Source organism: Halichoerus grypus, chromosome 12, assembly GCF_964656455.1.
Source record: "Halichoerus grypus chromosome 12, mHalGry1.hap1.1, whole genome shotgun sequence".
NCBI classification, from domain to species: domain Eukaryota; kingdom Metazoa; phylum Chordata; class Mammalia; order Carnivora; family Phocidae; genus Halichoerus; species Halichoerus grypus.
The window spans coordinates 32608980-32625611 of NC_135723.1; the positions used below are offsets into that span (position 1 = coordinate 32608980).

General features: G+C 41.2%; 1 protein-coding gene across 20 annotated transcripts in view; it reads left to right on the forward strand.

Annotated features, from left to right (window-relative positions):
* Positions 1 to 15880, forward strand: part of ADAM22 (ADAM metallopeptidase domain 22) — a 224184-nt gene extending 208304 nt beyond the window's left edge. For 7 of the 20 annotated variants that reach the window (XM_078059223.1, XM_036106254.2, XM_078059226.1 and 4 more), the window contains 2 exons: positions 5846 to 5969; positions 9563 to 9758. In XM_078059223.1, the coding sequence (XP_077915349.1) occupies positions 5846 to 5969; positions 9563 to 9583 (145 nt within the window). In that variant the 3' untranslated portion in view covers positions 9584 to 9758. Of the gene's footprint in view, positions 1 to 49; positions 137 to 1452; positions 1483 to 5845; positions 5975 to 9562 lie in introns of those variants that run through there. The other 13 variants (XM_078059217.1, XM_078059221.1, XM_078059224.1 and 10 more) reach the window with 8 other exon arrangements.
* The last annotated feature ends 752 nt before the right edge of the window (positions 15881 to 16632 follow it).

A 16632-nucleotide genomic window follows, 5' to 3' on the forward strand; every position in this document is an offset into this window, starting at 1 on the left:
ATTTTCTATCTTGTTCTGCTTTCTTTGTTCCTTCCATTGCTTTCTGCAGGTATTTAAACCCATGGTTCAAAAGAGACTATAATGTAGCTAAGTGGGTAGAAGATGTGAATAAAAACACTGAAGGACCATACTTTAGGTATTTTATACATTAATTTTATATCCTTTTCAAACTCTCCCAGCACATACAAATACTGTAGTGTGACTGGCTCTCTAGCTTGTATCTCCCAAATACAAGTTCCCATAAGTGGAAAGGGTCCTTGTTTATTTGCTGCCTTTTAATCTCTGTTTCTGGCTTCATGAGCAAGTCTAGTTCTTTTCTGAATGTTTCAAATGAAGCCATTTGAAAGGGTTACCATTTAGTGCATGCCCCCATCACCATCTTGAGCTTTTTAGTAGCTTTCTCTTCATTTTATGCTATGTAGTGTTCTATGGGCATGAAACATACTTTCCACTAATAAAGAAGCACTATTAACCTGAACAATTTAATTTCTAGAATTTAGCAGTTTTATAGTGCATTTTTCCTACTTCCTGCCTTAAGAGTGCATAGTGCATATGAAAAAACTTAAGGGAAAACATGAAAAGAAACTAAATGAAATGTAGCAGAATTTCACTTCGAGTAAAAACAGTGATTTAATGGAACTTAAAATTACTGAAAGAATCTTGACCACAAGAGAGTGGGATCGAATGAGTTTAGGTTTTATTTATTCAGTACAAGCACTCGCCACCAGACAAGGGCTATGCTGAGAAGTGTTTTACAGATTCTCAACAAAACATCCGAGGAACTTTTTATGCTAGGAAGATGGTTGTTGTCTCACATTTCACACAGAGCAGGAAGCAGAGAGAAAACATGTTCTCGATTCACAAAAGAGCAGACTGAGTATCCCTATATTTTAGAAACTCTAGAATTTACTCAATCCACTGTAGCTCAGTCTAACTTCAGAGGTCAGAGAGAATTCCCAAGAGCTCTTATGGCATTTTTTTCACTCTCTGTAATACCAAAGTGATTTCCTAGAGGTAAATGTCCAGTGTATATATGACTACTTTGTGGACAACTAATGTAAAGAAGAAATATGGACTCAGTTGCTACCTCTTCTGAACAGAATAAGCTTTCAGATTACTTTTTGCCATGACTTGGGTCAGCATTTAACAGATATCAAAATATGTATATGTACTTAACTCTCAGCACCCATCTAAGGTGGACTTTCTCTTCCAGTGTACCATTTAGTTTAGACATGTATAGTTTGAGAAAATGATTAGACCTATTTGCATTTTAATTTGATCCATACATTTGCATATATCCCAAGGAAAGCATAACCCTGCCTGCTCACAACAATATATCCTGCTTTTATGCCCCATCTTTCCCTCCTGCCCTGTTCCCCTGCTTCTGTCACTTCCCCACACTGAACCTCATACACATACACTCACATTCGAACATCCCACCCTCACCTGTAGCTCTCAAGATGGCCAACGTCAGGAAGACAGGTAAGATTATTTTGAATGTTATTTGGAATCTTGGCTCACCTGCAGTCCTATTTCTCCTGTCTATCTTCCTCAGGCTTGTGGGCAGATTGTAATTTGTATCAGCCATGGCACCAAAACAGAATGACTTTGGCCCCATAGGGGCTAGGGCTTTTATACCTCAATGGACTTAGCATTTTTTTGCACCAATAATTTGTGAAATGGTACCCCGGAAGAGTTGTTTCACGTCCCCTGGGTCAGCTGAGTAGTTTACGTGGCTCCCAGAGAAGAGTTCACATTTCTTAGATTCAGCGCCCAGGTCTGCCCAGAAGCTGCATGACTAAACGCAATTTGGATGGGGAAATGCTTTAGCCCCCCTGGTTGCACGTGCAAAGCTGCAAGGGCAGTTTTAGAGGGTTCCTTTATCTCCTCTTTTAATATGAGATGTCAGTTCCCACAGTGGATAGTCAACTTAAGAATTAATTATTAAAATCCATATTTGTATTTAAAGGCTAGATAGAATTCACTGGAGGTTTATAATGGAACTGTCATTTTAGGATTAATCAGGGTTATGTTGGTAAGGGTTGAAAACCAACACACAATTTCTGTGAAAATTGTGAATCATTAAGATACCCCAGAGCTTTTAACAGTGATTCTCACACAACAGAATTTCATCCACCCTTCATCCAAGCCAGTCCTTACATAGGGAGGCCCAAAGTGTATCCACACCTTGGCTTATGCTTTGCCAACCCTCTGCTTAAGCTCAGATCTGCTTCATCAGCCACCAGGTTGTTCAGGATTACCTCCCCTGCCAAAACCACCGATGAGGGCAAAGGCCATTTTATTAATCGTCCATATTGTGTGGGGTTTGTGGCCTCCTTATCAGAATGCAGTGGGGACGTAGTGACTGCAGTAAACTGGTCCAAAGTACAGCCCAGCATTTAAAATATTATATCCACATCATTGTGAGGAGCAAAGCAAATGCCGAAAGGTTTTGAGTGATCATAATGCCTCAGCTGTGCTCCCTCGCCTAGTTCTGTATCACACAGTGGTTGCTCAAAGGATTGCCAGCATATATTTGCATCAAGCTGGGCAAGAGCATTATCTCCCCACACCTAGATCTTGGGGGCAGTTGGTGACAGTGCTTTTACAAGCTCAATACTCAACTTCCACTCGAGTATTATGCATTCGATTACTCTCTTCATCAAGTTGTTGAGTCCCACTTCCATGATCTTATGGAAAATGCAGTAACTCTGAAAAGAAACTAATAATAATTATCCTGTATTGAGTGCCTACCACGTACCTTTATTTCTCACCACCTCATGAGATGTAGGCATTCTTACTCCCTTTCTACGGATGGAGGAAACTGAGGCACACAGAGTAGCTCAGGGTAGCATAGCTAGTAAGTGTCAGAACCAGAATTAACAGCTTGGCTCTGACTTCAAAATCTATTCCCTTTCCACTTCGCTGTAATACTTAAGAATAGCGGGGTGGATATGGACTACTTAAATCCTATCCTAGGACACTTTATAAATCCTTCTGGATTAGGCTCCTATAAAATCTGCACCTGAACCCAGACAAGGGAGGAAGGGGGACCTGTGCCTCTCACGTGTGACGGGCCTGGTTTCAGCCACGTCTCGGGGGGCAGAAGGGAGCTGAGCTTGGCCTTCCAGGCATGTCTGCAAAAGGCCGGCCCAGCAAGGACGGACCACAATCCATTGGCACACGGGCACACCTTCATTGTGTAACCTTAAATGGCACCCACTAGGCTTATTACGGTTTTTAAAGGTGCTGTAATGACAATGGTTAACATTGGTTCAAAGATTACTCTGTGAGTGAATGAGCTGGGCCTTTGCCTGGTTTTCAGTGAAAGCCAGATTGGAGCTAGCAGGCAAGTAGCCAGGGCCAGAAAAGGGCCTGGAGGCAGTTTTCAAGAAATGACTCTCTTAGACATCTGTGACCAAATTTTAGTTTGTTTGTATTTCCCTCAACTGATTTACTCTATCTTGTTCTCTGCTCTCTCATTCTGAGGCTGAACATCCCCTCCAGATAATCCCTGTTATGCTGTCACACACCGCCCAACCTCCAGGACACGATGCCTCTCGCCCCTACTAAAATCACGCTGCTTGCCTTCTCTTCCCCTCAGGCTCAGTCCACAGTGTCAGCTAACTGGTGTCTTCATGTGAGAGGTAGACAGGTGCAGATTTCTTGGGGAGGTCTGGAGAACATCTCCTGCTTTTGTTTTCACTCAGTATTGGATTTGGCCGTGCAAAAAATATTTGGAGGAAAGACAAACTCAGCACCTCTCATTGGAATGGCCTGGTATGTGTGCAAAGCTGGTCATTTGGACTCCTGGCCAAGTGAATGGCTGGCGTGTCTGGGAAGCTATAAGCCAACTGACTACAGCCTTGCTAGGAACACATACACACTGTAGCAAATTAAAAAGAAGACCCATTTTGCACGATCCCCTAAAGTAAACAAGATTTGGTTCTTTGTTGGTGTACCTGACGAGCTTTCCTGAACTTGGACATCTTAACCAGTAGTGATGAGGCTAAAAATCTGAAGCCAGGTTACTATCCCTTGTTTTAGAAAGATGTATTTAACTAAGTACAAAAGTTTATCCTCGTTCTACACATACTGAATTTGTTTCCTAAAGGTCACAGACATATTGGAAATGTTTTCTTAAAATTAAAAACATCCTTAATATCTGAATTAGAAAAATCTGCAGTAGTACACTGCTTTAATAGCCCTTCGGAGGACCTGAAGTACTTATATTCTTAGTTTTACCTATCGGCTCTGTGGCGGAGAGCATTATCACAAGAGAAGTCAAATATCTGTAATATTCTAACAGTCCATGCTAAGAAGTGGTCCTAGACGTTTTCCAAAGACAGAGGAAATGTTAGGAGTTACAGATTAAAAGCCAATTAAGCCACTATTGATTTTTTAAAATTGAGCAAGAACGTTCACTTGGATCTCAGGGCTTGTAGGAAAAAATATTTTCAAACCTTAACTTATATTTGGTGTCCATAGATGGGAACTGATTTGAAAACTACAGAACTAGAGCAAAGCGTAACATATGGTTGGGAGCCAAAATTTAGAATAAGGGGGAAAAAAAGAGACCTCTTGTTGCTGTTGCATGCAGCGCGGTGGCCCTGCCCCTGCCCAGCGCACCCCCCTCCCCCGCCTAAACTCCCAGCGGATGAGCTGCATCCCCCGCCCCCCGGCAATAAGGACCCGTTTTGGAAGTAACCCCTTCCGTGACGTGGCTCAGAGCCACCTTGCCGCAGAACGGAGCAGTCATGGATGTGTAGTGGTAACATTTGTGGATGGGTGGGTGCTGCCAAAACTAGCACCACTCTCTCCCCTTGATACGATGCGAGTGAAAAACTCCTGGCTGTTTTTGTTTTTTTTTTTTCTTTTTCCACTTCAAGGACAAGGGAACAGATGTGGGCTCTTCCTGTGAGCTCAGCCTAGTCACAAATATTGCCGCTACATGTGCAGAATCAAACAAGAACAGCATAATACAGCGTAGCTCGCACATCTCTTTCATACGGGATATCTTCACGACGGAGATGTTATCTAAATAGGGAGGGTTTCTGTTGTGTTTTGTTTTAGTTTCAGTAACATTCCAGTCAATAAGGTGTAGCCACCTTATTGACAGGACGAGTGTACCCTCCATGCATTATTAAGATCTACTTTGATGGCACAGAATCCTCCCCTGTACAGAAATGCTGGTTGTAGGGACTAATCAGACCATTTTTGTGTGTTCTCATCAGACTCTTTGTTTGGCTGGAACTCTGCACTCCTTACTGCTTGCATGTTTACTAATTTATTATTAAAACCCCCGTATTTGCCTTTGTTCTTTCACAACTAACACACTGGCCTCTGAATGCATGAGTTTTGTGTGAACTGGTGTGTGACTTAGCAACTAATAAATGTATCAGTTGTATTATATTTTCAGATCTTAAAAATATAACTGGAATTACCGTACTAAAACATTTTTTACATTAAGTGATAAAAATAAGGCAGAATATTAATATGTTGTACACTTAATTTACCATTATGAGCTCTTAGAATCATTTTATCCCTTCTCCATTTTAGCTTTTTGTCTATTTGTGTAGGAAACGTCATTATTGGCTTTCTAGTTGAAGAGTCTGATTCTGTGTGCTAACATGTGAACAGTCCATTGCAGTTATGACATTAGGAAGGTAAAATTCCAGCATTCCAGTGTTGTGAAGGACAGAGAATCTCCCCATAGCTAAACCTTTGCACTAGTGGCCTGTGAAAATAGGAATCAGAGGGTTTGTTCTGAACCCACTTTTCAGATATTTGAAAAAGATGTTAGGCAATCACATAATATTTATGTCATGTGTTCTCAACGTCTCAGGACTCTGTCTCCTGCCAAGTCTCCCTCTTCATCAACTGGGTCTATTGCCTCCAGCAGAAAATACCCATACCCAATGCCTCCACTTCCTGACGAAGAGAAGAAAGTGAACCGACAAAGTGCCAGGGTACGTGGAAACTGCTATATGCTAACAGCCTCGATCATTATCGTTCATTTATGAGTTCATAGTTTAAAAGAGCCATCTTTCCTGTTCTGTTTATAAAAAAATGGAAGATTTGCAAGATTCCATTGAAAAATGGAAGATCTGGGGGGGCTCAGATTTATTTTTGCCAATGAGCTTAATTACTGCATTGAGAAATGCTAGAGATATTTGGTATGTTTTAATCATTCATTGCTATATAACTTTTATTATACATTGTAGCTAATATATTACAGTCTGAAATAAATAAAGCAGAGAATGTATTTTGCTTTATCAGTTTTTTAATATACCTGGAAATGCCAGAAATTAAATAAACGAACCTCATTTCCATGTCTGATTTACTTCCTCTTACTGGCAAATAACACTTTAGAAATCAGAACCTCTGATAGAAAATTAGACCAGTGTCTTGGAGACGGGATGGAATTTGGATACAAGGATGGAATTTGGATACAATGAATTTGGATACATATGAAAATCTATAATAAAAAAATATGGCAAAGTGTATGGTAAAATTTAGCAACCTTTTATATTTTAAAAAGCCAGATTTATAAACACGTAAAAGTTTTTTATTTTTTTTTTTAAAGATTTTTTATTTATTTGATAGAATGAGAGAGCGAGAGAGTATGAGAAGGGGGAGGGTCAGAGGGAGAAGCAGACTCTCCGCTGAGCAGGGAGCCCGATGTGGGACTCGATCCCGGGACTCCAGGATCATGACCTGAGCCGAAGGCAGTCGCTTAACCGACTGAGCCACCCAGGTGCCCCATGAAGTTTGTTATTTATATAAAAATATGGTTCATCAGAAATTTTATTTATTTTATTTACTTTTTTTAGTTTGTCATTGGGCCTTTGCATAGAAGAACCAATTCCTTTTTATTTTATTTTCTTATTGAGGAATTATATTAGTATAATATAGTAATATAATTTAGCATATGTTATACACAGTGTTATATTAGTTTCAGGTGTGCCAGAAGTTTCTTGAAATACTGAGTCCTCTTTTATACTTTAATTATGGATCTACTCAGCCTCACAGTGTTCCCGGAACACATCCATTATGTGAAATGGAGATACAGTTGAGTTTAGAGAGGCAGACCAGCCCTCAGAGGCTTAAGTGAAAGATATAACTAAAGAATAATTACTTTTATTGATATTTAGACTCTGTTGTGGTCAGTTACAGTGTAATGTGGTTCTTCTCAGAAATAATTTTGCAATAAAATAAAAAAGCTTTAAAAGCCTGGGCAGATTTATCTGCTAGTGGGTCTTGGGTTCCTAGGATTTTTGGTTTTGAAAGATATTTCAGAGACTCTTTGATCCTGAACTTAAATAATGGGGTTCAAGGTAATCATAGATCATTCAAATTTTACCTCGATCAACTCATAGTCAGTAAGAAAACACAACTTGTTAAAAAGCAGACTAGATTACTATAATCAAAAAGACTTGAAAACCAGTCAGTGGTGTTTTGTTAATTACATGAAGAATTATCTTCCTGTGTTAACACGGGTAATGGTAAAAGATGGAAAGTAAGAAGAAAATTCGGATTCCCAGCACTCAGCTTTCTGGTTTTAAAAAACAGAATTGTTAATTGGCATCCAGTTGTCCATGATATGAGTATGTTGTAATGAAATCCAAGGCTGATGGCATTCCTCAGGGAATGGTCCAAGTATAACAGCCCAGTTTTTACTTCTGATAAATTGTCTACATTGCTGTATTGCTCTATCTAGTTGGGGATATTCTCTCAGCCGATGTCATGCCAGGCTGCAGGTTATTAATGTTCCCACGTGAAAGCCCATGAAAATGGAAGCTCCCAGAAGTAGTGGCTGGCCCATGGCCTCTTCCCTGGGACAGTGGTGTGAAAGGTCAGATGGTTCCATCCACCATGGAATATCCACAGGAGCATGTAGCAGAATCCTGCAGAGTAGGCAGCCCTTGTCTCTGGGCTGTCTTTGTGGGCTGTGGAGAATCAAACAAGCAGATCTTTTTATGAGCATCCCCTCCACCTAGAAATGGCCAGTCATGTCTGTTCCTAAAAGTGATGGCTTGGCAATTCTTTGCTCCTTTTTCCTCCCTGGGATAATGGTGATCTTCTGGTTCCCCCAGTGCTATCCTTTTGTTCCCCTTTCTGCAAGCTGTCACTAATTTTTATAATCATTTGTAAGAACGCTGGGCTCACTGAAGCTGAAGTCTGAACCCTTCACTACTCCATACCATCATCTGAGCATCAGTCCAGATCCTCTTTCCCTCAGGCACCCTGCAGACGCCCCGTTTAACCATTTGTTTTCACTAGTCTCCGCCAACAGGGGTCATTCACACACAAACATCCTTACCTTTGAGAGGTTTGGTCTCCAAAGGGTGAGAACACAGGCGGCTTTACCACAGTCCTTGTGGAGGCTGGAGCCATCATGGGTATGCAGAACAAGATTTCCATGAAGATTCAAGAGAACCTATTAAGGGAGCCTATACAGAAACATCCACATAGTCCCTTAGCTGTTTCTGCTTTTTCTTTCCCAGAAACTCAGATATACAATGACATGCCCCAGATTTTCAGTAAAAATGGAATTTGGATGTAATTTAAGTCACACCAGTCTTAGACTTTCTTTGTTCATGTTTATAAAAGTATACCCAAATCATATTGCCTGGAAACAAAATTTTATCAGCTTGATCTCCCCCGCCCCCTTTTTTTTTTAATTGGCCGTCCCCCGGTGAACGGAGTTGCATTCATATTTCATCATGCCAAGGTTGTTTACCGTACATTAAAGCAATTACTGAACATGTAGAAATTAGATATGAACAGGACCAGGGTACAGACCTGCTGGCAGAGGCAGGAGGTGAGGGAATCAAAGAACGGACATCCTGCCTTGGGTGCATCATTCTACTCTGATGGGTCTCCTGAGGGAGGACAGTCTTCTAGGAGGTAGTGATGGATTTGGAGAGCGGATGGCCTGGCCGTAGGCACACAGCAGAGATTTCTAAGGGGTTGGTGGCGGAACTGACAGAAGCACACTTGCCCAGGGTCAGTACTTCTCAGTGTTGGCTGCACATGGGAATTGTTTGAAGGGCTTTTAAACTATGCTAATGCCAGAGTCCCACCCAGAGAGATTTTGATTTAGCTGGTCTGGTGTGCTGTCTGGGCTGTAGGATTTTTAAAAACCTCCCCAGATCATTGAAATGTGCAGCTGGGTTGAGAACCACTGCACTAGCGAGCTTTATCAGGATCCTGGGGAAGAGACGAGCGTGCGTGGTTTTAAAAAATAATATTTTAAATTATTTCATTGGTGACGTAATATTTAATTTATTCAAATTCTTGAGTAACATTAAATGAAGATGTGAGGGGTTTTATATTAAAAGGTGGCAGTTGCTAAAAAGGTTGAGACACAGGTTTAGAGGAAAGAGAAAGCTAAAACTGAGAGTGTTTATTGTATCCATTTATTCGACTTGACAAGAGTGTGCTTCCACAACCACGTAAGTATGGATGGAATCACCCAACTCTTTTTCATCTTCATAGCTCAGAATATGCCTGTTTCCTGCTTTCACAGTGTGCAATTTTGCTTTTCTCTGTTGTGCAGCTATGGGAGACCTCCATTTAAGATCCACTGTTTACATGTGATACATCAAAACTGTTTACTTCAACTTTTATAGAAACCCAGCCTCACGGAATCACTGCAAATCTATCTGCTCTTCAGACAATACAAAGACCCTCTGAGATGCCCCAGAGGAGAGGAAGCCGAGTCTCACATCCGGATACCATTTTCTTTTTGTCATTGGCTTAGGATCTAAGTGAACCCTGAAAAGAACTACTGAAATGTTACACTATAACATGGGAACAGTAAAGGTACCGGTCAATGCTCCTGGGTAATCCGCATGACACATATATGTAGAAATATCACGAAAGTTAACTCACATGACCCAAATGTAGCAAGTTTCCTAAGGGACAATAGTGGATTCAGAACTGACATTCTGAAGCACATCCTAATTGTAGACAGTAATGCTATGTGCATGAAACTTCTGTTTATTGCAATTTCCACATTTAAGGAAACAACATCCCATAATAGAAACTAGCATGCAAGGCTAAGGCATCTAGGATTTGTCTGCAGGACTTCAAAGCTTTGAGAGGCCAGTATCCCATATGCTAACTCTGAACATGTATCTTTATTATTTTTTTTTTTACTTTTCATATTTATATCAGCATACAAGGAGAATTGTACATATGTAAACATTTTTAAAATAAAAGAAAGCAGCTGTTACACACAAGTATATTTTGCCAAATGCCTAAAAATAGTCACAGCCACATCGTCATCATCCATCAGATGGTCTCTAAAGATGATAAGCAGGTGATGTTGTAAATATAGTGGTCAATGCGTAAAAGTGTCTCTCCATCATTGGTATGCGTCCAAACCATGTGATATCCCTTTAAACTGTGCACAGTCTGGAGGCAGTGTTATTGAGTAATTAGTTGAACCAGAGAACAAAATGCCCAGCCTGCACAGCTGGCTGGGGCAGGGGTTGAGGGGTGAGGCTCCTCTCCTGCCCGCCTCCAGGCACTCCGATGCTGATGGGCACTCCCTGGGACCCCTGCAGCCTGCCCCCCTTCTCCTTCCGGGGGCTACAGTGCCTGACGCAGCAGCTGTTAGCTTGCAGTGCCAGAGGCCTGCTAGGTTCACCCTGGAGGCCTGTGAGCCCCTCGGCAGCACATCCTGCTGAGATGAAGCAGGTGCACCAAAGACACGAGACCATGGGCCGCCGATACCCTGGTAGCTTCCAACTTGCCGATACTCCAACCCTTTCTGGCCTAAATTTTTGTTCTTTGACAAAACTTTTTAGCCACCCTTACCTGTAAAATGAATGACTTGTTTTAATACAACCAACTTTTACACTGTTTATTAAGGAGATTTATCATCAGTGAGTCCGGCAGGTCATTCCACCCTGATGTGGAAGCAAGATGGTGGAGGGTTCTACCGTCTGGGCTGGGAAGCCTCTCCGGGCCATTGAGCGTTTGAAGAATCCTAACACATAAGTGTGCGGCAACTGTGAAGTTACCCCAACAGTTGGCAGGGAAAGGAATCTGAGGTTTTGAACTCTTTATTTTTTTTTAATTCCTAGAAAAGTAAGAAATCTATGTTCAAGTCCCTTCTTTAAAGCCAAAGTTCAATAAGCTGTTATAATGCAGCTCTGTCATTCTAAAAGAAAACTTCCCTGGGGAGGCTACTCTAGTGAACTCAGAAATTGCTGGGAATCAATCCGACGCTTTGATGTGAAGAGTACTTCTGAATTTCCTCATTTTCTCTCCTTTTTCTTGAGAGGAATGGAATCTGCAGACAAGATTTCAGAAATATCCTCTAAATTGGATCTCTCCCAGTCGTGTCCATGGTCAAAATCCACTTCATCTCCATGTGTAGTCATCTTAGATGCCCGAACTGAAGGGCCATGTTAGAGGCAGTGTTTGATCCTCTATGTATTTATGTCTTCCGTAATGGACCTCTCTTCTGAAAGTCTTTAAAAACGTTTGACAAGCAATTTAATCACTTGAAACTATAAAGTATAAAGAGCATTTTTCATGGCAGGAGGGGATGTGATCATCGATTCTACAATAAAATGATCCATCAGATTAAGATTTGGGTGAGTGTTGGGTGACCATGCCACAGAGCTCAAGTGAGGGACAGGAGGGCAGACAGATTTGAAAATGTAGCAAATAAAGTGGCTTTTGACCAAGATCACTTTCATGTGCACTGAATGTTTTCTGGTATTGAGTGTATAAAATGCTAATGTTATAAGGTTTATTTTGACTATAAAAGAGTTTATAGATTTGAATGTAAGATACTTTGTGTAAATATGCTTCTTAGTTATGGTTACACAAACCCTCATTTGAAAGAATTCACAAATGGTGAGCTACTTGTCCACAGATCCCCTCACCCCGCCTTTCCTTGCTTTCTCAATTATTTTTACATGAAAATTATTATTCCGAGTGAAAATTATTGTTACATCCCTTTTGAGAGACATGGGTGTTTATAGTCATCCTCCTTGATAATAACGTTCATATGGAACTGAATGAAAAGCATTTGTTTTATTTGCAGGGAGATTATGGTTTTAGAGTAGCTTTAATGTTCTGGGTATCTGTCGAAGAATGTTTGAACATTCTTACAGCCATTTGCAGAATTCTTTGACAAGTTCATAATCTCAATGGGTAGTTTTGAGAAATACTTCCATGTGTAGTCATGGTTGGTATTTAGATGTATTAAATCTAAATATTTGTGACTTTTCATCCACCGAGGCAGGGAAAATGGACCTAAGGCACCAAACAGAAGCACAGCATTATTATTTTTTTATTATCTCTTTTGGAGAGGAACTTTGAGGTCACCATTGCAGTTTGTATTATGCAACTAATATTTATAGCCCCCAGACAACTATAGGACCATTCTACTAAGCAGAGGAGAGCAGTTATTTGGCCTTTCTGTTCCATTGTATGCCTTTTTCTTCTCTTTCTAAAGTTGTGTGCTTAGAGAAAACTTCAGATTAACAGCCTGCTGCCTGAGATGTTCCGTTTGTCCATAGACGTTGCAGAAGAGCAAACTCGGATTTAAAGCAACATTGAAATCTCTATATTAAGAATGCCAACAAGGGGGATGGGGGGAAGAGGGAGCCCCTGAAGGAACAAATGGGTCAGACTGACTGGTCTGTGTCCAGCCAACTCTTTCTTTAGTCAGGAAGTGGCATCGTCCTCTGTAGTCTCCCACCTGGAAAGTGACCCCCGGTCACCTGCAAATCTGTGGAAAGGAGTAAACTCAAGCAGTGCAGCATCGCGAGAGTTTTCAGTTTAGTGTCGTTGCTCTATAAGAAACCCAGTGATGTTCCTTAAAAAAAAAAATTGACTAATAAAGTAAATGTAGGGTTAAATTGCCAAACATACTTTTTAGTTTGAGATAGGTGCTTTATGAAGTGGTACTACAGTTTCTCTCATTTTCCCCTTGCTTTAAAAAGGCTTTTAAAATTGTCTTTATATATAAGGTCAGTCTAGTGTAGATTTCTGAACATAAGATTGATAGGGTTTCTAAAAGAAGTTGCTGATAAAATTAGATCTTTTGTGCACTTCCAAAAAGGGACTATATATATCTGAATTTCATAACAGCCTTACGTTTCTTCTTTTTTTTTTTTTCCATTGATTCCCTTGCAGATTTGCATAATTTATTCCTGCCCATTGTTCCAGGTCTCTTGTGGCGACTTTACCTTTTGCTTTTTTAGATTTTGTTCTTTACTTCTTATAATTACCTGTGGGCCAGAGGAAATACGGTATTTTTACTCACTTTAAGTGTTTTGAAATCAAGCTTGTTTATTTATTTCATCCATCCTTCATTTCCTGTTGTCACGTAGTTCTGTTTTAACCTATATATTTAGTGTTTTTAAATATTCCCTTGTGTTGTTCAACATGATAATAAATCCTTACCTGAAGAGAAGACTATTTTATTTTATTCTACTTCTGCGTGAAGGAAGGGTAGTTCATTGGGAGGATGCCGAGTGGCCAGGGGGCACAGAGATGTGTCACCGCATGATGGGAGTGAAGGGACGAAGAACGGCCAGCCCAGCGCAGCCACAGCCTGACCAGGACACCACTGCTGGCCGCTGCCAAGGGCGCTCCCGTGCGCAGCGTATTAGAAATGCCACCCTGCCAGTAAGTTCCCATCAGTTTTCCAGGAAATGCTCTGACTTGCATTGGCGGGCGTACCGTCTACGTTTCAGGGTCCTAATGGTCTTTTTCCTTTCACTTCTTAGGTGATCCCCTAAAACCGTCACCCACGTTTTTGTTGTTGTTCAGTGGAGTCAAGGTGAATTTCTCATTCTGCTAGCTTAAATATATATAAGAAGCAAACATCTGTATGGAATAGAGCTTAATTTGAGGTTCAGTTTTTTTGCTTTTCCCCTCAGTTGTTTTCTGAATGGATAAAACTACTCTGATTTTGGATGCAGACTTTAGAAATCAGGGCATAGTATTTCTGTCCACATTTTATTCATGGCTTTGTCAGAGCCCCCAAAATGGAGTGCCATCTGGTTCAGTTTATAAGTAGAAAAACAAAACATTCAAAAACAAGAACCTGCCTAGTCTTTTTGTCCTTTATATCCAGGGCCTGACGAACAGTAAGCATCCTCTCTATGGAGTTCGAGAGATGCTTCCAGACCCTTCCCACTTCCCAAGTTGTTCCCCACCAGTACCTTGTCAGCCCTTTTCTTCTGACTAGGAACTGTCACTGTCATGGAGGTAAGTCCCTTTTTTTCCCAGCTAAACTGGCACTGGGGAGAACCACAGGGGTGCAGAATAGGGGGGAGAGAGGCACCTTTAGTCTCCTCCCTTTGGCAACTGGGCGTGGATTATGCAACTTCAGAAGTCACAGAGAGATTGGTCCTCAGGTGTGTTTCAGGATGGGGAGGGGATAGGAAGCAAGCCTTGGGAGGTCATGGGGCATTTAGTCCTGGCATAGGAGCAGAATGGAGACGCGCATGAACTCAGAAGCCAGGCGTGCAGAAGGTGGTTACTGGGGGTGCGGTGGAGACGGGGGCTACTCGAGTGCCTGCAATAGACCCGTGAGCTTTGCAGTTTTCCTGAGTGGTTGGCTCTATAAATACTTAATGGGCCAGTCCAAGATGGGCCAGTCATTCTTGCCTGGTGCGTCCCTGCTGCGTTATTCATAAAACCTGTATTGTACTGAGAGGTGCTTCAAGCAAGGCTGGCAGAGTTTTGCTCCACAGCATCATTTCATGTCTTCGGGTATCTTTGAAATCAAAACCAGGGAAAATGTAGGGTGTTTTTGTTTTTTACAAAAAGGCATACAATGAGACGAGCGATCTTAAGGCACTTACAAAATCATCAGTAAAGTTTTCAAAGAGTTTATGAAGGACATTTTCCTCTCCAGTTAAAAAGTTTCAGAGGTGGATTTTTGTGTTCTAATGTTCAAGTTCTAAAATAATGTGACTAGCCCTCAAATCTTTAAACACAGCGGTGCTAAGTTATACCAGATAACACATTATGGAAAGTGCTGATATGAATTAATAATTTATTCAGTAATAATACAAGAATTCTTGCTAAATTATACATGTATATCACTGCCTGATTAGAAACCCCACTTTTCTTTTCTAATCCAGCACAATATCCAACTGTGATTCTACAGCTGGTCTTTTTAATGGGCAAAAACGACCCAACACCTTTGTTTTATATGGAAAACTTTTTTTTTTTTAACACTAACTTCAAAAGTGCTTAACAAAAGGTTTATTCAGGGTAACTAAGCACGTATGTCCCTTTTTAACCTGCTGGAAGAGACGTGCCCCTCCAATCTAGCATCCCCAAAAAGACAACTTCTTTTAGAAACTGGGCATTCTACCTAAACATAGCAGTTTATAGGCTAGCCAAGGTAGGTCTGCGCTAGTGTTGCCCACAACCATCATCTCTAAGGGGTGATACCCATTTACAGAGTGGAAGCCACTTCGTGGGCAAGTGTCAATAGCAGCATGATTTCACTTTTGGTAACCAGGTGATCCTGTGTATATACTTAAGATTGGCTTCATTTTAATATATTCTCTCTGCTCCTCTGCACTTCAGGTTCTTAAGCTATTTTAAAAGTTAACTGGGTTTGGGCAATCACCAACTGAAATGTATATGGCAACTGCTTTCCTGAGCAGGCGTGATGTGTTTTATGGCTGTTCAAGTTATCAAGTTGTTCTTATATTGTAGGTAAACAAAATCTTACTGTTTTTAAAGGTCGCTGTAACTTGTTCAAATTTCTGGCACCATTTTATTAGTAACTCACTTCTGAAGCTGAAAAGATACCACAGTTTTCTATGTTACTGTCATTGTAACACCAATGAAGTGACTTTCAATAAAAGATTTTATGTTATTTTGATGCCGGGCTCCCTTCAATCCTGTTGTTCTCCCTGTCACCGTTTGTCTTTAGGAAGCCTGTCAGGTATTGTTAGGGGGTTGTTTCTTCTTTTTCTCGTCCACGCTGCCCGGGAAGGGCCCATCAGCATGATGAGAAACAACAGACCCTTTAGCAAAGGCTGGCCGCTCACTCTGTTGGACAATTTCCTCAGCTGGGTGGCAGGCCGAGTCTCCTGCCTTGCCTCATAGGCACTTCCTCCCCCCGGGCCCCCGATGGATCCGTTCCCTGTATCCTGACCGAGAGCCCCGGCGGTGGCTCAACCCATGTCAGACTCTAAAGCATCGGGCCTTGGACGGACTCCGCCTAGCTTCATAAGTCCACTGCCTAAAAAAACTGGTCCACCCAGCTGTCTGCCTCTCACACAGCCGTTTCATCCTCTGGTCTTCACCTTGGCCCTTAGTTTTCTTGTCTTCAGCTCACAGCCTGCTGAGGACAAAATTAGTTACAGGTCGTCAAAGTACTGTTTGTTTTAACGTGAGAAAAAGAGAAGTCATTGACTAAGGATTTGTATGTTTATTATGAGATTTAAAAACATTTCTGATTACATATAGCTGCATTTCTTATAACATTTTAGGCACAGAATAATTCAGGTGAACACTGAAACAGTAAAACACTCAGCTAAGAAAAGCAAAGTCAGTTGGGATAGCAGAAGTTTTAGCTCACGTTGCCCCTCACGGACCAAAGGCACCATCTGGAACATCATGTTGAAAAGG